At 51.5% G+C, this 18,451-nt stretch overlaps 1 protein-coding gene across 2 annotated transcripts; it reads left to right on the forward strand.

Annotated features, from left to right (window-relative positions):
- Positions 1-566: 566 nt before the first annotated feature.
- On the forward strand, positions 567-16,981 carry Nectin4 (nectin cell adhesion molecule 4). Of its 2 annotated transcripts, XM_021173156.2 has the most exons (9): positions 567-642; positions 9,598-9,957; positions 11,876-12,166; positions 13,126-13,246; positions 14,176-14,324; positions 14,585-14,738; positions 15,150-15,225; positions 15,640-15,714; positions 16,064-16,981. In XM_021173156.2, exons 1-9 carry the CDS (start codon positions 567-569, stop codon positions 16,286-16,288), a joined length of 1,527 nt encoding a protein of 508 aa, XP_021028815.1. In that variant the 3' UTR covers positions 16,289-16,981. The 2 variants fall into 2 exon arrangements, with proteins under 2 accessions (XP_021028815.1, XP_021028822.1); XM_021173163.2 differs by lacking the exon at positions 15,640-15,714.
- The last annotated feature ends 1,470 nt before the right edge of the window (positions 16,982-18,451 follow it).

Raw genomic sequence — 18,451 nt, forward strand, 5'->3', positions numbered from 1 at the left:
TTGTTCATCTTGGTGCCTTTCTCTTTAAGGCACTCAGCCCTCCTTCTTGCACCCCCCCCCGCACCTCCCCAATTAGGGGCTCACAGTTGGGTCCATACTCTTCCAGGTAAAGCCCCTGTTGAGGATGAAATCCCACTGCCCGCACTCAGATCCTTTCCTTCTCCCCTCCCTCCCTGGCGCCCATTAGCTAGCCCAGGCCGTGGGGGCGGTGGCTGCGGAGTCTCCTCTCTGTGCCAGGCCCGGCCCCCGGAGACGCACCTGTTCTGACCTGCTTAGCAGGTTCCCAGGTTTCTGCCTTCGTTGTTGGCCACGGCGTGGGAAGCAGCTCTGGGGGAGCTCAGGGCTCCCGAGCACGGCTTCTTGGGGGTAGCCACGGCTGGGTGGGTAGAACTGGGGCCTGGGTCCCCTAGTGGAGACCCCAAGTGGCATAGGCAGGTACGGGGCCGTGTCTGGGGACTCCCTGACTTCCTGACTTCTGGGTCAGAGCCTTACCCAGCTCCAGAACCGGCTCCCAGGGAGAACTCCGTGGAACTCCAGAGTCACTGGGCAGGTCTACCTTTCAGCCAATGCCCCTGTCCCTGGGAGCCGAGATGTGGGGCCCTGAAGCTTGGCTGCGGCTGTTGTTCCTGGCATCGTTTACAGGTAGGACTTGCCTGAACCGTCAGGACTCTTGCTTCTGAGCGCTACCTGGCAGAGACAGACAGTCAGACAGACAGATAGACACACACATCCACACAAACTCTCACACAAACACACCACATACACAAACATTCCCTATCCTTGGACTCTGGGTGAAGGAAACCATCTCTTTATATCACTCCACTACACAGCAGTGTCCCAGGAAGAACCAGTGTAGCTCTTCCTTCTCAAGTCCCCTCTGAGCCCCAAAGCCAGGCCACTTAATGTCTGCAGTCCTCAACTATCTCTGCCAAAGCCTTGCTTGCCAAGGTCTCAGTGGAGACATACATACATACACACACACATGCACACACATACACATATATATATACACGCATACACATGTATATGTATATATATCTTGAGCAGGTGGGCTGAAAGGTTGTAAGGTGAGAGCCAAGGACCCTGCCCACCCCACGGCTTCCTGGAGGCTTTATGGCCTACCCACTACTCACCAGGTGCAGGCTACCTGATGTCTAGGGAGTGGGTGGACATTTCTGTGCCCTTCTTCTCTCATGACAATAGTCTGAGCAGGACTCGGGTGCTTGTTGAAGGACTACAGGAAAGCCAAGAGACTCCTCGCCCTCCTTCCCTGGCACACACACTAATAGGTGGGGAACGATAGGGGTTTCTTACATGATTCGGGAGCTTAGAAGATAAAAGGCCTTCTAAATGGAGTCTCTCCATTTTTATTCCTTTATTATCTCGCCGTTTCCTCTGTTGGATGCCTTGGATCATACCTTCTGCCTGCCTAATATACAGAGAAGAGACATAAACTGTAGGACTGTATCATTTTCAGAGAGGGAGAGTGTGAACACAGGGCGGGGGTGGAGGGTGAGGGGCACAGTGTAGGAATGCCATTGGCTGTTTCTGGGGACTGAGTAGCAGAGAACTCGTTCTCCTTAGAAAGACAAGGCTCTGTCTGCAGAGGATGGCAGGATCCTCAGCCCAAGAGGCAGCAGCGCCAGGGAATGTCAGTAGTCTAGCAGCACCTGGCGATGCCCTCCCAACCCCCATTCTTTCTCAGCTGAAGCTCAAGAAAACAGGGTGTAAATGCCTGGACTGGCGTTCTGGTCTTCTAACTAAGGGTCAGTGATTCACTCTCTAATCTCAGGATTTTAAGCTCCAGCCTTTGCCACCGGCCCGTACCCCCAGCCCCTGCTCTTAATTCCCATCTTCCAGATAGCCCTTTTCAACTTGTTTAAGGCCAGAGGGTGGGGCCCTCTGCTGGGCCGGGGAGCCCAACAGTCGCTTTGCTGTAGAATCTACCCACACTTGAGGAATGGAGCCCTGCTGTCGCCAGGACTTGGGTGGGATCAAAGAGATCGGCACTTCAACCTCTCCATTTTACAGATGGGAAAACCAAGAGAAACAGGTCAGTGAGACCTGCAAGATTACTCAGTATAAACACCCTTGGCGTAGTTGAGAGTGTACTGGGTTCAGCCAGGATACTAGATGCTGGCAATGGAACAATAAGGATACTATCCCTGCCTTCCCTTTCCATGCTCCAAAGCTGTCCTTTCTAATAGAAGAAGCTCGGTAGAGAGGGAAAGAACTCCTGGCTAGAAAAATCACCCCAGACTTCACCAGATCTGACAGAAGCTATTCGGAAGAGAAAGGCTGGCTCCAGGATTGCCCAGGAAGCTAGAAAATAATCACACCTCACTGTGCTTCTGCCGCGATGACCTACACAGAGATGAAGGCCACTCCCAGGGATCCTGGAAACTTGGAGAGTCCTCTCATCTCCATCCTGGCTTCTCTATGTGTGGGCATGTCTTTAATGGCCCTACGAACCTAGACTAAAATTTATGTCTCTGAACATCTTTTGAATTTGGAAATCAGGAGCCTTGAGTTCTGATTCCATTTCTTCCGTTAATTTGTTAGGTGTTTCTAAACAGCTAAGAAACTCTTCTTCAGGAGGAGGAGGAGGACTAGATGGTCTCTGTGCAGACCCTTTGACTCTGAGATGCTAAGCTTCTGTGACTGTCCAGCTCCTGGCTTGAAGTGGAGCATTTGTGGTGGTTGAAGAACTGATCAGTCTCCCTGTGGCTGAGAGGACCCTTCCCAAGGACTTGGCCTTCCTGGCTCTATTGCAAAGTGACACTTGCCCCCCAACTCCAGGGACATTAGAGCTCTGAGCCCTAGGGCCCTGCCCCACCCCTGTCAGGGAGAGGAGCCCAGGCTTGGGAGGCGCCTCCAACACCACAGCTCTTTGTTTCTCCTTAATGGGATGAGTTTCCGGGTGAGGTCCTATCCCTCCTCCCTCTTCCATCTCTTGCCCTGGGGCTGAGGGGCCTGAATCTGCAAACTACTTCCCAACAGGATCCTAGTCCCTAACTCTGGGTCCTGTATGACCTGGGAGTGAGCTGTTCTATGAATTCTGAATTCTGTCTTCTGGGGGTTAGGATCAACTTTCTGTGGAGATTAATTTCCTAGAAAGGGAGGGGCCCCATCCCTGCTTTTCTACTCCTGATGACAGAGGTGGGCAGGCCCTTTCCTGTAGGACCTACCCAAACCCAGAGAAGCCAGAAAGGGAGGTTTGCCTCCCCGCCCAAGTGTGGAGAACGAGGAGAATCCCAGGGAAGCCGTTGGCCCCAGTGACCCTGTTTCCATCCTAGTATTTTGTTGTGATGGGGCCATGGTGAAAGACCCCAGCTACAGAGATGGCAGTGAGGAGTTTAGGGTCCACAGCTTCATCGTCTAGATCAAGGGTTCAGGATACAGGGGTCCTCCGGGAAAGTGAATGGCTGCTAACCACGGAGGGGAGCAAGCCCTGTAAGAAGAGAATGCCTGCATAATTCAGCCTCCAAAACTTACACTGATGATAAAGATTAGGCAAAGAAGGGGTGGGAATGAAAAGTGGGAAACTGAGTCAGGAGTGCAGAGAGTAGAGAAACCCTGGGGTCTAGATCTGGGAACAGAATCTCAAGCAATTAAGTTCTGGGTGAGGAGTCACACCCCTGTTTTCTGGAGGATACTGGGAGGACCGCACTCCCGCTAGAACAGAAACAAGCATGGTACCTGCTGCCCGAGGAGCCGTTCCCAGGGCTTTCTGCGCCCCTCCCCCCACGTCTCTAAAACTGTTCTGAAAGCTGAAGTTGAGGCTGGGATGTGGCATGAGGCAGAGCTGGCCACATTGGGGGGGGGGGGGTCTGAATTCGGAGGGGTGGCTGGATCTCAGGAGTTTGAGAGAAGTTGAATTCTGGGTCTCCCACCCACTGTGGTGACTCAGCAGGGCTCAGACTCTGGCTCCTGGGGGTTTAGGGGACTTATCTGGGCTGAGGGCTGTGTCTAAGGCAGAGCTGACTGCCTCTCTCATTGTTCTTCTTTCTTTTCCCTCCGTTAGTTATGTGTCCCCCCAACCCCCAACATTAATCTGTGGGTGGGCACTTTGCCTGGCTTGGGAAGCTCTTGCTAAGCTTGGGAGCTTAGGAAAAGTGGGGGGTAAGGGAGAGAGGAGGGTAAAGGCGAAGGGAAAGTTTTTGGTTTTCAGAGTTCCTCAGTTCCAAGGCCAAGGTTATGGGCAGGGGAAGGGCCAAAGTGGCTTTTCTTTGTTTATGGCTTCTTGGTTGATTGGGGGTTTAGATGGTTCTCTCTCACGACTTTTCTTACCTCATACTAACATGCCTATGCCAATCTTCTCTGGGGAAGCTGGTGAAGGGAGGCAAGAGTTAATAAAAAAGAATGAGACCCTAGAAAACTTGGACCCCTCCCCCTAGCCTCAGGCAGACACCCCCCCCCCTTGCTTCCCACCAAACCTGCACCAGACAGCTCTTACCCCAGGCCTAGAGCCAGAGCTGGTTTTTCTGGTGGTGGCAAGCAGCAAAGCCCTGACAGAGATTCCCAGAGAAGAAACTCTGCTTGGGGGGCCAGAAGTACTTTGGGGGAGGGGGGGGCTTGGGGTGTGGCCATAGGGGCTAAAAAGGGTGGGAGTTCCTTTGTAGAAACCCAGAGAGCAGGAGAGAGGGAGTCTTTGTTTTGTTGTCAGGGAGGCTTGGTGGCAATTTCCCATCACCTGGAGGGACAGTGACCTCATCTCTGGTTACCTCCACCTTGGGCCTGAGATGAATCTGCCCTGAAGTCTTGGGGTGAGCTGGGGAGGGATGCCAGGGGCAACATTAGAATGGGCAGAAGCCCAGAGCCACACACTGACCAAAAGAGGCTGAGCCACACATGCGGAAGCCAAGATAAACGACATCAAAATATTTACTATGTGCACAGAGTTGTGCAGGACAGGAATGTGTGCCGTGCTTTCAGAGGGTGAGCTGTCCGTGTAATGGTTCATATGCGAGCACATGGCTCTTCCCTCTGGGTAGAGAAAGGGAAGGATGTGTATCTCCCTGAAGAGAAATGTGCACACATATATGTATGAAATATACCCAAGTTCTTGCAAGAAAATAGCTTCACGTGCACGTGAACTAGAAAAACTGGCTTAGCCCTCATCCAAAGATACTACAAACATTCAGACACAAAAGACTGTTATTCCCTTTGACACACAGATGAACCTGAAAGACACCTATATGTATGTATGTAGTGTGTGTGTGTCCTTTTATGAACCAGTAGAAGATGCTGATGGGTAAAAGTCCCTCAAAAGATCTTCCCAAAGATGAATATCTGCAAAAGCCAGCCTCAGTTTCCCCTTTTGAGCTCAGAGGCCAAGCCTTACACAGAAAGGAAAATTGGAGCCAAAGAACAGGGTAGGGTGTAGCCAGCTAGCCTAAGCCAGGAATGGAGGACCTGTCTGGGAGCGGGCGGGGTACACAAAGGGCAGGGCCCCAGAGAGGCCTGAGGGGGCCTGGCCAGGGGTGGGGGAGGCTGAGGGCAGGGATCCCGTTTGGCCAGTCAGGCCTGTTCTCTCCCTTGCGCAAGGTAGTGGTGGCTGTGGCTAGCCCTGCTGCTGCTGCGCAGCTTCTGAGTCACTAAGGCCCCTGACCAGCGTCCTGGTGCTCCTTGAGAGAAGGGGTGGGAAGAGTCAGGAGGAGGAGCGCCCAAGAAGCCAGAGGCCACCAGCCTCAGCAAGCAACATGCAACAGAAGGGTCTGTGGGCTTGGCCTGGCCTGGCTACTACATGCCCATAAGGTGACCTCACCAGGCAGGCGGTGTGTCTCCTTCAGTCTGGTGACATCATCATGCTGACGCCAGACAAGCACTGGGTGGAGGAGAGGAGGAGGAGGAGGAGGCAGTTCTGGCCGCTCTGGCTTGGAAGCCCGGGCTTCTGGTCCATTTAGCCCAGGACAAGGATCCGTGGGCTCCAGTTGTCTTAATTTGTATCTTTTGATTTAGACGATGAACTGAAGGCCATTGAGCGTGTCTCAGCCTGAGATGCTTCCAGTCATCGATGGCTTTAGGACAGAGTAGGGTTTTTTAGGAGCAATTCCAAAGGAACGTCCTGTTGCCGTGGGTCTCTTGGTCTGCAAAACTGGGGCTTATACCTTTAGGATGAGGATCTTGCATTCACAGGTTAGGGACATTGAAGAGGAAGACTCAGGCATGGGATGGGTACCCGATTCTCGCTGTGCCCTAGAGAGATATGAGGGGGCAGAATATGGGTGATTTGTGGTGAGAGTGGGGACCAGAGCCAGGATAAGAATAGAAATATATAGGCTGGAGAGATGGCTCAGCAGTTAGGAGCATTTGTTCTTGCAGAGGATTTAGGTGCAGTTCCCCTGATCCACATGGCAGTTTATAGCCCTGTGTAACTCCAGTTCCGGGACATCTGATGCTCTCTTCATGACCTTCAGGCACATGGTATACATATATGCAGGCAAAGCATGCGTACACATAAAATAAAAATAAACAATAAATAAAGCTTTAAGGGTGAAAATATTGAATCTGACAGTGTTACAGAAATAGTCTTTGGAAGGATTTGAGTCTTCTAGTGGAGTCCCTGTGCCCTGCATCCACATTATTGTGACTTAAATCCACAAGAGCGTTTTGCAGCAGAGTGAGCTGTGCAGCCCCTAGCCCACCCCACCCCCAGCCCTTCTCTGACAGTCTTACTCCCCTTAGTGCCAGGAGGAGGTACCTGGGAGGGGTGCAGGTGGTTAGCTGGACTCCCAGGCTGGGCTGGGTGGGACCAGTGTCAGCTTAGGCAGGTCAGGGCCCAGGTATCTGGCCCTGCAGGTCTGTCCCGTCCAGTCTGGGGCCCTCCCAACTCCCAACAGCATCCTCCTCCCCTCTGCTCCTTCTATTGGAGCCACAAGACTCATTCATTTGTCTCACAAAAACCCTCTGCCCGACTCCATGCTTCAGCTCCTTGATGCATGTCTGTCTCCATCCCCTTCTTCCTTTGTCCAGAGATGCTCCCTTTGGCAATGAACCCAAGATAGCCAGGCTCTCTCACCTCCACTCCAAAGTTGCTGTAACAGCACTTTTCCTGCCTAGTCCCACTAAGGGACTGTGCCTTCCTCTTGATGCTACTTTATTTCTGCTTCTTACCTCTTTCACTTGCTCATTCCTTTGTATATTCTTTTTGTTTCTGAGGTGTGGGGAATTGAGACATTGTCTCCCTGTTGCCCAGGGTGGCCTTGAACCAGGCCTTCTTGATTGAATCTTCCCAAGTATTAGGATTACAGGTATGGGCTACCATGTCTGGCTTCATCCATCCATCCATTTATTCTGTCAGTCAATAAACATTCATCAAGGCCCACTTATGTGACAGGAGGGAGGCCACACACCACTGACTGAGCATGAAATAAAAAACCATGGTTTTCATATGCGATAGATGACCCTGTTCTGACTCTTATGGAGGAGTGCAATGCCTTGGGGAGGGAGAACAAGAAAACAGAGAGCCTAGTGTATACGTTAAGATGCCATGGCTGGGGTTGACACAGAACACTGGGAAAGCACAGGGGTTGAGTGCCTGAAGCTGCCTGAGGTGGGGGGAGGGAGGGAGGGAGGACTGGAGAGGAAGTGATGCCTAAGCAGAGTCCTAAGGCATGAGTAGGAGCTCTCCAGACAGTGATGAGTAGGAGCGACCAGACACAGGGAGGAGAGCATTCCAGGCAGGGGCACACTGTGAGTAAAGGTGACAGGCAGCAGGGTGTGTGGGGTGCCGGTTAGAGGCAGGGACGACGAACAGTCGTAAGTATAAAGGGAAGGAGCTCTTGCCACCTCAGAGCACTGACCCAGCCCCTGGCCCTGGGTCTTGTTTGTTTTTTTTTCATAACCATAGGCATTCCCAGGCCCAGCCCCCTTTATCAGTCACTCAGCCTGAACATCCAGTTATCTTTCAGCCTTCCCTGTTCCTCACCTCTCTTTCTAGTCAGTGACCAAATGTCCCCCTTTATCCACCCGGGACCGCCTTGCCAGGAAGGTGGCTACAGCTTCGTTATGTCTGCCGCAGGCTCCTTCCATGACCTGATTTCTGGTCAGACTGCGCTCTGCCATCGGCTTCATGGCACTTGCTGGCCAGGACAGTCAGTGACTCTCCATTTCCTCTTGACCAAATCTGAATTCCTTTTCCTGGCATGGGCGGTCTTGGGCTATTGGGACCCACCCTACCCCGGCTATATTTTCCACAGCTGCTCAACACACACAGCCTACCTTAGGTTGGGTTCTCTTCTCTTTGCTTCCTGAACCAGCAGCCAGCCTCTCCGCCTCCTACTGTTTGCTTACCTTGATGATGTATCTGCGGTGCCTTTCTAGGTCTCCTGGGCCTCCCGATCCCACCCAAAGCATGAATGAAGCCCTCCCTCATGACTCCCACATCCCTCAAAACAACCTACGACAAACCACCAATGACAGACGCCGCCACTGCAAGTCATGTGCAGTGGGTGGTACTTCCTATAATCCAAGTACTCTGGAGGCTGAGGCAGGAGAATAATGTGTTTGAAGCCAGTCCAAGAGGCTACATAGTTAGGCTCGGCCTTAAAAAAGAAAAAAGAGGAAGAAGAGGAGGAAAGAAATAATCATTGGTTGATTTCATATATATGTATATCGAGAGATAGATGGATAGATAGAGATAGATAGAGATAGATAGATAGATAGATAGATAATCTGTCTGTCTGCCATTTGCATTTTTCCCTCCTAAACAGACCTCAGGTTCCACGAGGGCAGAAAAATGGATCTTTATTTGCCAATAAGGTTATATAATGAACACATCTAATTTCAAAATCTTCAAATACAGCTAGTTGCTTATCGATCACCAACACACCAATCCTTCCTTCCTGGTTCTCTGAATCTGGCTCAACATAATGACACCATTGCTGTGCCTGCCCTGACCTCATCTCTCCAGGCCCCTGACCTGGGGGCTCTTTCTGTCTTTAGTGACTTGCTGGTTCCTGCCCCCAGACCTCAGTTCATGCCATTCCTCCCACATGGAATACCTCCTTCTCTCTGGGAATCCAGGTCTCTCATCTTCAAGCCATGTGAAAAATGTTCCCAAGGATGGACCTTACCCTCCCAACGTGCCTCATCCCAGGCACCCAATATTTTGAACCTTTCCCACAACTCTACCATACTTTCCAAAAGCATTCACTTTTACCCTCTTGGTAGGCTGAGCTGCCTGTGAAATTTGTCCTTGGTTTCCTGGTTCTGTGCACAGAGATTCTATTTCCTTGAAGCCTGTGAGCTCCTTCAGGGCAGGAGCTGGGTCCCTGGCCCTGTTATAGTTTCTCACTTTGCTCAAATAGCATCCTAGGCTGCAAAAGAGTGAGTCTCCTGTAAACCATCTGTGTGGCCTTAGGCAAGCCACTTCCCTTCTCTGGATCTCAGTTTCCTCCTCTGTTAAATGGCGATAATAACGCCTACCTCTTGGGAATGCAGTGTGGATCTAATGAGGTAATGGACTGAATGCGCTTTGCAAGCACAAATCGCTCCAGAAGTTCCGGCCGCCTTTGCTGTCATTAGCATTCTGGATGCGTTCCATTGGTTCTGACTGTCCCCCTCAGCCTGACTGCTTCTGTCTGCCCCCTGCAGGCCGATACTCCGCGGGTGAGCTGGAGACCTCGGACTTAGTGACAGTGGTGCTGGGTCAGGATGCAAAACTGCCCTGCTTCTACCGAGGGGATCCGGATGAGCAGGTGGGGCAGGTGGCATGGGCTCGAGTGGACCCAAACGAGGGTACCCGGGAGCTGGCCCTACTGCACTCCAAATACGGGCTTCATGTGAACCCTGCTTATGAGGACCGCGTGGAGCAACCACCGCCCCCACGAGACCCTCTAGACGGCTCGGTCCTCCTGCGCAACGCTGTGCAAGCTGATGAGGGCGAGTACGAATGCAGAGTCAGCACCTTCCCAGCCGGTAGCTTTCAGGCACGGATGCGGCTTCGTGTTCTGGGTGAGTGGGGCCAGCTGGGCATGATCCGTATTGCTGAGTGGGTGGAAGAGGGAGACAGAACGAGACTGCAGAGATGGCTGAAACAGAAGCAGTACAGGCAGACATAAAAGATAAGGTCCTATAGGGGTGAGAGAGGATTACCCAGCCCCTCCCACCCAATCCAGAAATTCTCTCCAAAAGCCGCCGAAGCTGTGTAATAATCCATATATTAAGAAGTTTATCCTTCCCCGATGGCCCGCATTTCCCTCCGTACCCTTGTCCGGCTGGAGCAGCATAGCTCCAGCGTGTTCTGTCTTCTGCACAGCTTTTCATAGAGATGAGGACCTCTGCCAGACTCCACTTACAGCTCCTCTTTTCCAAACTGCACTTACTGGCTCCTGCCACAGCTCTTCAAAAGACACCAACACAAAGCCTTCTTCACCATCCTAGGCTCTGTGGTTTTAAATGTGTGTAGGCATTTTTTTCCCCTTTTCTTTTTCAAGATAGGGTTTCTCTGTGTATGTAGCTCTGGCTGTTTTGGAGTCCCTCTGTAAGCCAAGCTGGCCTCAAACATAGGTCATTTTAAAACCTTTGAAAACGAGAGTCCCAGATGTGGACATGAGGCACTGCTATGATGTAATATGTGAGTTGGGGGAGGGAGGGGGATACAGTCCTTGATTGGGCCTTCAGTGAGTGTGGTGCAAGACCACAATCATTTTTCAAACCACTTTCTTGGCCCGTGGACACTTGTGCTAGTCAGCCTGGACCTGGGTTCAAGTTGCCTTTTCAATTTTGTGCTTGGGCAATTTTGAAGCTAGAAATAAAAACCTTAGTGGTTTTGCTTTGAGTGGAAGTTAGCAACATAAGTTTTGGAGGGAAAAATCAAACAAAATAAAGCTTGATTTAAAAAGAAGATGATGAAGAAGAAGGAGGAAGAGGAGAAGAAGAAGAAGAGGAGGAAGAAGAAGAAGAAGAAGAAGAAGAAGAAGAAGAAGAAGAAGAAGAAGAAGAAGAAGAAGAAGAAGAAGAAGAAGAAGAAGAAGGCGGCAGAAGAAGTAGCTGAGCATAGTGGTACATATCTGTGCTTACACTGTTCCAGAAGCTGAGTCAAGAGGATGGAGAATTTGAGGCACACACATACTCCAAAACAAAATCTGTGACTCTAGGCTTTGTCACGTAAGAAGTGATGACCTGCAACAAACCACTGAATCTCTGTGAGCTTTGGCTTCCTCACCTGAAGAACAGACATAACAATACCCACCTCACTAGTTTGTTAGCAAAGTTAAATGAAATAATGTATGTAAAGCTTTAACATAATAGTTGGCACATAGTTAGCAGTGGTTATTATTGTTATTATTACATAGATAGTATCTAATTAGTTTTTAAATTATTTTTGTTTTGTTTTGTTTTTAAATGACCTATGTTTGAGGCCAGCCTGGTTTACAGAGGGATTCCAGAACAGCCAGGGCTACATACACAGAGAAACCCTGTCTTGAAAAAGAAAAGAAAAGAAAAGAAAAGAAAATTACCTACACACATTGTAAAATACAAACAAACAAAGCTAACAGTGAAGAAAGATGTAAAGTCATTTGAAATGATACCACTGATCTGGCACATTTACTGGTGAGATGAGGAGATGGGGACTAGGAACTGGAGAGATGGCTCAGCGGTTAAGCACACTACTGCTCTTCCAGAGGTCCTGAGTGCAATTCTCAGCAACCACATGGTGGCTCACAACCATCTGTAATGGGATCCGATGCCCTCTTCTGGTGTGTCTGAGGAGTGACAGTTTGCTCATATACATAAAAATAAATAAATAAATAAATCTCTTTTTTAAAAAGGGAGAAAAAGGGGAACTGAAGTTTGCAGCTGGGTAAGACTGACAGGATGGGATCTGACTGCGACTGTGCAGATCTTTCACCCTCCCCTCCCCCCACAGTGCCTCCTCTGCCTTCACTGAATCCTGGTCCACCACTAGAAGAGGGCCAGGGCCTGACGTTGGCAGCCTCTTGCACTGCTGAGGGCAGCCCAGCTCCCAGCGTGACCTGGGACACAGAGGTCAAGGGCACACAGTCGAGCCGCTCTTTCACACACCCCCGCTCAGCTGCCGTCACTTCAGAGTTTCATCTGGTGCCCAGCCGAAGTATGAATGGGCAGCCGCTGACCTGTGTGGTGTCTCACCCTGGCCTGCTCCAGGACCGAAGAATCACCCACACCCTCCAAGTGGCCTGTGAGTATTGCGATGTGCAAGTAAGATGTCCCTATGTTCTGAAAATAATGCTAAGACACCATGATCCTGGACCATGGCAGAACGGTCACCCTGAGTCTGGAGTCTAAGTCTAATCCTGAGGTGGAAGACCTGGGGGTCAAGATAGATGTCCTAGGAAAATCGCTGTGGTCTTTGTGAGAGTTTTGTTTTGTTTTGTATTTGAAAGAGGGTTTCTCTGTGTAGCACTGGCTGTCTTGGAACTCACTCTGTAGACCAGGCTGGCCTAAAACTCAGAGATCCACCTGCCTCCCGAGTGCTGGGATTGAAGGTGTGCACCACCACCACCCCGAGTCTCTGTGGACTTTATAGGAGAGACTGCCTTGTTTCTACAGTGTAGATGGGAGATTAAAATATAAATATAGAATCGAAAGTGTTTGCAAAACATACAGTTTAGGGCTTGGAGGCAGACTTGGGACGAGCCCCCATTCTGCTATTTACCAGCAGTTATTTAATCTGGTTAGACTTCATTTCCTTCACCAGCAAATGAGTGTAATTATACCAACTTTTATGGGATTCTGATGAGAATTAGCATCTGTGAATGCAAAGCAGCTCGCAAAGCCTACAAGATAGCGTGTTCCCAGCAATAGACTTCACACCCAAATTACACTATCATTTGGCACAAAGTAAGAAATCAGCAAGCGCTTGCTGGTGGGGTTTCAGGCAGCTGCTGAGTGCCCGCTTGTGACAGCACTGTGATGCCACAGGAGGTCCAGAGTGTGAAACTCCATCACCCCAGGGGTCTTATGGGATCAGGACACAGGTCAACCAAAATGGACTCTGAGCTTGGGCTGGAGGATCAGTGTGGCCAGGCGCTGTGCATGGGTAGAGGGAGGCTGGTCCAGCAGAGGGAGAAGAGGGGTTTAGAGGAATCATGGATTAAGGAATCTTCCCATTCTTCCTCTTCCCGTCTCCCACTCCAGTCCTTGCGGAGGCCTCTGTGAGGGGCCTTGAGGACCAAAACTTGTGGCAAGTCGGCCGAGAAGGAGCCACACTCAAATGCCTGAGTGAAGGACAGCCCCCTCCCAAATACAACTGGACACGGTAAGGGTCTGTGCCTGGAGGAGGGGGGCCTAGCGTTCTGGCCTTCTCAGGGCCAGGATGAACTCGTTGTGAGCAAGGACCACATATTCCGAACCCTAGCTAAGTCGGGGCATAGATTCAGACCAATAGAAAACTATGCATAATCAGCAAATGTTACTGGCTTGTTCCAGCAAATATGTGGTTATGGCCCGTAGGGAATATGAAGGTATCTTCTTGGCTTTTTGCCCTAACTTTAAATGATGAAATATAACTATATTAAACATTCATCTTTTATGAATTTGTGAGGGCTAAAAGTGCATGTGACACAAAGAAAGCTATCACTGCCGTTACACCCACCCCACGCTCCTTATAACCATAATGTTGCCAGCACCACAGAAACACTGACCCACTTCCAGCAGCTCCTTCAAGAGTCCTTGCCCTTCTTTTCAGAAAGGGGTAGGATAACCATGTGTATGAACCTATGACAGGCATGTTCTTACATGTGGACACATGAACGATACTTATGGCCTTGTCCCTGAGGCTAGGTTTGTTTACTCCACCATGCAATATCATAGGTGTTGGAGCATGCAGTCACAGGTTCCCAGTACCTCCAAGCCCAGCTAGGAGTGGAGTGTCCTGTTGTGTGGACTTTATATAGCATGTATACCTGTTACCTGGTGCTGGATGACCGGGATGCCTGTGGAATCATGTGGGATGGCATGCGTGTGGATCTTCCCCCAAGTGTGTGTGGGGGTGCCCGGGTCAGGCTGGGCGGCAGGGAGAAAGGGCCTCTGCCTAGACCTGTCTGGGGTAGGGAGGGGCACCGTGGGAACAGCCTGAGGCTCTGGGTGACGTCATGGGGGAGGGGGATGAAGAGCTGCCTGGGCACGTTGGGTGGTGGCAGCCTTAGCCTGCCCCAGCCAGCACCCTTCAGCTTCCCTGTCCTTCAGGTTGGATGGACCTCTGCCTAGTGGGGTACGAGTGAAAGGAGACACTCTGGGCTTTCCCCCACTGACTACTGAGCACAGTGGCGTCTATGTCTGTCACGTCAGCAATGAGCTTTCTTCGAGGGATTCTCAGGTCACTGTAGAAGTTCTTGGTAAGCCCAGTGGCTGGAGAACAAAGACAGGGATTCTGAGTCCAGAGCTGGGCGGTGGGGAGTGGGGGTCGGGAGAAGGAGAAAGGAATGGGAAATGATGTCTTTGGGAATGATGGATGATATGTTTTGGAAAGGATTAAGCTGAGTGGGTAGCTGTGGATGTGTCCCATGATGATGATACGTGGGGTAGCAATGGGGTCTGGGGAGGATCAGGGAAGGATTTGGACGTGTATCTCAAGACACTGGCCTGTCTCCAACAGACCCCGAAGATCCAGGAAAGCAGGTGGACCTGGTGTCCGCCTCAGTGATCATAGTGGGCGTGATTGCTGCTCTCCTGTTCTGCCTCCTGGTGGTGGTGGTGGTTCTCATGTCCCGATATCATCGCCGCAAAGCCCAGCAGATGACCCAGAAATAGTGAGTCCTGGCTCCTCTGAGTGGGTGGCCCTGAGCTGAGAACAAAGAGGAATGAAGCAGGAGGTGAGCCAGAACCGAGGAGAAAGGAGGCCGTGTGGTCTAGTGAGGTGGGCAGAGTCTTTTGGGGAAGTGAGAAAGGCCTGGCACCTGGAGCACAGCCGGCTGAGATGTCTGCCTGAGAGAAGCACAGATCCACACTCCCCAGGCATCACCTACCATGCACACTTTAGCACTACATAGCAACTCAAGCCACCCAGCCACACTGTCATCTACAGTGACATATGCTCACCTTCGAGGGTGTAGTTTGGCAATCATACCCTTCAGCGGTCTCACACAGGCTCAGCCAAGGCTAGACTCACTTCAGGAGGCTGTCACTGCTGTCCACTCCTGACAAGGGGTTGTCTTTCCCAGTGAGGAGGAACTGACTTTGACCAGGGAGAACTCCATCCGGAGGCTGCACTCTCACCACTCGGACCCTAGGAGCCAGGTGTGTGCTACGGTTGGGTGCATGGGGGTGGGGTGGGGGGGCATGGGCACACAGGGTTGCTTGAGTTTGGACTCCTCTGTAGATATACCAGGTCTGGCTGCTTACTGAGGCTGGGATACTGGCTGGGGGTGGGAGGNGGGGGCAGGTAGATGCTCTGCGGCTGCTCTTGCACTCCTGCTTGCAAGGCCTTCTTAGCACTGGGTTGGGGGGCTGCTCTAGGAATTCACCACCAGTGCTGGTGCCAGGGTGGGTTTCGGGAGTGAGGGATGAAGGATGCTTGTGTCGGACATGAAGCCATGGGTTGGGGGAAAGGTGATCAGGGAGGAGGCTGCTAGGGGAGAAGAGAGGTGAGAAAGCTGAGGGGAGGAGGCTGAGCTCCTTTCTAACTCCTCCCCTATGTCTGGGCCCCTGCAGCCGGAGGAGAGTGTAGGGCTGAGAGCGGAGGGCCACCCTGATAGTCTCAAGGACAACAGTAGCTGCTCTGTGATGGTGAGGCCCCCCCGGCCCCACCGGTGTCCCAACACTCTCCTCAGGCCCCTCTCCTGGCCCCAGATGTGGTGTGACAGCAGCCCCCCCCCCAGCCTCCCATCGCATCCCTGGCTCACATGCGAACCCTGCCCCCCATTTCTGCTATGCCTTTGTTCTCTGTACCCCCATCCTTACGTGTAACACTTGTTCTTGCCCTCCCCGGCCCCCAAGTTTCCAAGCCCCTAGGCCTCTGGAACTACCATTACCCTTGCTTCACCTGACCTCTGACCCTATCACAACCCAGCCCTACCCTGCTGCGCCTGCCTGTTTGGTCTTGATTCCTGACCTCTCTTCTGCCCATGGTCTCCAGAGTGAAGAGCCAGAAGGCCGCAGCTACTCCACGTTAACCACAGTGAGAGAGATCGAGACACAGACCGAACTGCTATCTCCAGGCTCTGGGCGGACAGAGGACGACGATGATCAGGATGAAGGCATCAAACAGGCCATGAACCATTTTGTGCAGGAAAATGGGACCCTGAGGGCCAAACCTACAGGCAATGGTATCTACATCAACGGGCGAGGGCACCTGGTCTGACCCAGGCCTGCCTCCCTCCCCGAGGCCTGGCTTCTTCTGCTTCCATGGGGGAACTTCGGCTCTTCTTAGGGGAAACCCCCTTAAATGCCTGCATTTCTTTAGGAAGGTACTTCCCACCCTACTGACTGCTCTACTTTGACCTCCAATCCTTCTGTTCATCAGGAGAGCTCCGCTGGTTGAGTGCCTCCCACCATTGCGTGTAGGTCATCCTGTGTGTGTGTGTGTGTGTTTGTGTCCGCACTGTCACGTTGAAAGCCCAAGTGAATGATCTGTGTGCCACAGGATTTGTGGCTGTGTGCAGAGCATTCCCAGGGTGTGGTGTGTGAGTAGAGTGCCTTATGTGTGACCTCTGCCTACAAAGGCAGGGATTTTCCTCAGACCCCAGAGCAGTATTAGTGATGCAGAGGTTAGAAGTGAGAGGCGGAGACTGTGGCCAGATCCAGGTGTGCGGGCACAGCTGGAGCTAGAATCTGACCTCCAAAGTGGGGGAGCTGTGTTCCCACCCCTTGGGAGCAAGTAAGAAGCAGAAACCCCGGGGTCTGCCAGAGGCCGGAACTGTTACAGAAGCCCTCTGCCCTCTGGTGGCCTGTGGGCCTGCTGCATGTACGTACCTTCTGTAAATTAAACTCCAAGGGAGCTAGCTTCCTGAGTTCTGCTCAGACTCCCTTAATAAGAGAAAAAGAAAATTTAAAAGCAAAGAAAGAAAGAAGAAACTTTATTGATGTGTGTGCGTGTGCTTTACTGGGCTTGTTTAAGCCAGGCCAGGCCACATAGGCATTCAACCAAACTATCTAGCCGACCACGGCAGGGATTAGTGCCTGTGGTTCTGGAAAGTCCTCTTCCTAGGATGCTTTCACCCAGAGAGGTTCTGGGGAGGGGGCTGACAGCTGGAGGAGTCTGGAACCTGGCGTGTGAGGTCTGAACACTGGATAAGAGACTAGGGATGTGGGGGGGGGCTTGGCTCCCATGGCCCCTCGAATCTTGTCCTCACTGTGTCTACCGTGGTTTGTGCCTTCACGGCGTTGGGACTTGTTGTCAAGGACTCCTGGTTCAGTTGTGTTGAGGGCAGAGGGTAGGTAGCGGGGAAGGTGGAAGTTCAGGTGAAGAGAAAGGGGTGTTGTGGGTGAGGGTGAGAACAGGCCCTTCCCCAGGGGTTTCTGAGTCATTAATCTGGGGCTCTCTGGCACTTTGTATGTGTGGAGCCTGGGGTAAGATGTTTGTTTTTCTTTAGCCTGCCCGACTTATGCAGTCAGAATCCTGAGATTTAGTACCCAACCCGTGTGTGGCCTGAAATCTGCTGGTCTAAGGGAGAAACTCTCATTTCATTCCCAAGCAGCCCAGGACTTATGGACCCCAAGGATCTGGGGTCTTAGTATGTATATTTCATGTAAATATATGTATATTTGTACATAAAATGATATTCTGTTTTTAAATAAACAGATAAAACCTGTTTTGTCTGATTCCTGTCTTGCCCCTTGAACTGGGTAAGTCACAAGTGCTACGTACTGAGTCTCTATGTGATTCCCTCCCAGGGAAAGGACCCAGAGACAGCTAAGAAAGGAGCAAGTGGCTTTCAAAAGACATGGTAACCATTTCTGAGAGCCCTCAGATAGGGCTGTGTGGACATAACCTCCTTTTGGGGAAGCCAGTGCCTTAGTTTGTGAAGAGGTTCTAATCTGACTGTACTGGAAACTTCCAGCAGCTGTGTGGGGTGGTCAGCCGTGTACCCTTTACAGACAAAGAAACTGAAACTCAAAAGTCACCTGGTCTGTGTCCTCATTTTCAAATGTACAGCGACTGGAGGCTCAGTGAAGTAATGTGACCTGATCAAGATGGCAGGGTCATCAAAGACATCCCCCACCCTGGGTATGTTCTGCGTGGTCCTTTCCTGCCGTGCTCACAGGCAAAGCCTCGGACCTCTGTCCCACCTAGAGATTTCGGTCTCTAGAAATGGCAGCCACCTGCTCACACCCCAGGCACCCTTACTCCACCCCGAAATTCTGACATCACCTTCTGCTGTGACCAATGGATGGAGTCCCAGCAATGATGAGGATGTGAATGCCAGCTACCTCCCCCACCCGAGGCCTGTGGTTGCAAAGATGCTCTAACAGGAAGCGGGTTTGAGGAGCTGCACAGCTTCCTGCTCCCCCTTGAGCTGCACAG

The sequence above is a fragment of the Mus caroli genome, chromosome 1 (assembly GCF_900094665.2).
Source record: "Mus caroli chromosome 1, CAROLI_EIJ_v1.1, whole genome shotgun sequence".
NCBI classification, from domain to species: domain Eukaryota; kingdom Metazoa; phylum Chordata; class Mammalia; order Rodentia; family Muridae; genus Mus; species Mus caroli.

Excerpts from the sequence above, each read along its gene's own strand:
- Nectin4 (XM_021173156.2), top strand. The coding sequence starts at position 567 with ATGCCCCTGTCCCTGGGAGCCGAGATGTGGGGCCCTGAAGCTTGGCTG. Across the intron at positions 12,167-13,125 it reads CCACACCCTCCAAGTGGCCT|TCCTTGCGGAGGCCTCTGTG; the intron begins GTGAGTATTGCG and ends CTCCCACTCCAG. Across the intron at positions 13,247-14,175 it reads CCCAAATACAACTGGACACG|GTTGGATGGACCTCTGCCTA; the intron begins GTAAGGGTCTGT and ends CCTGTCCTTCAG.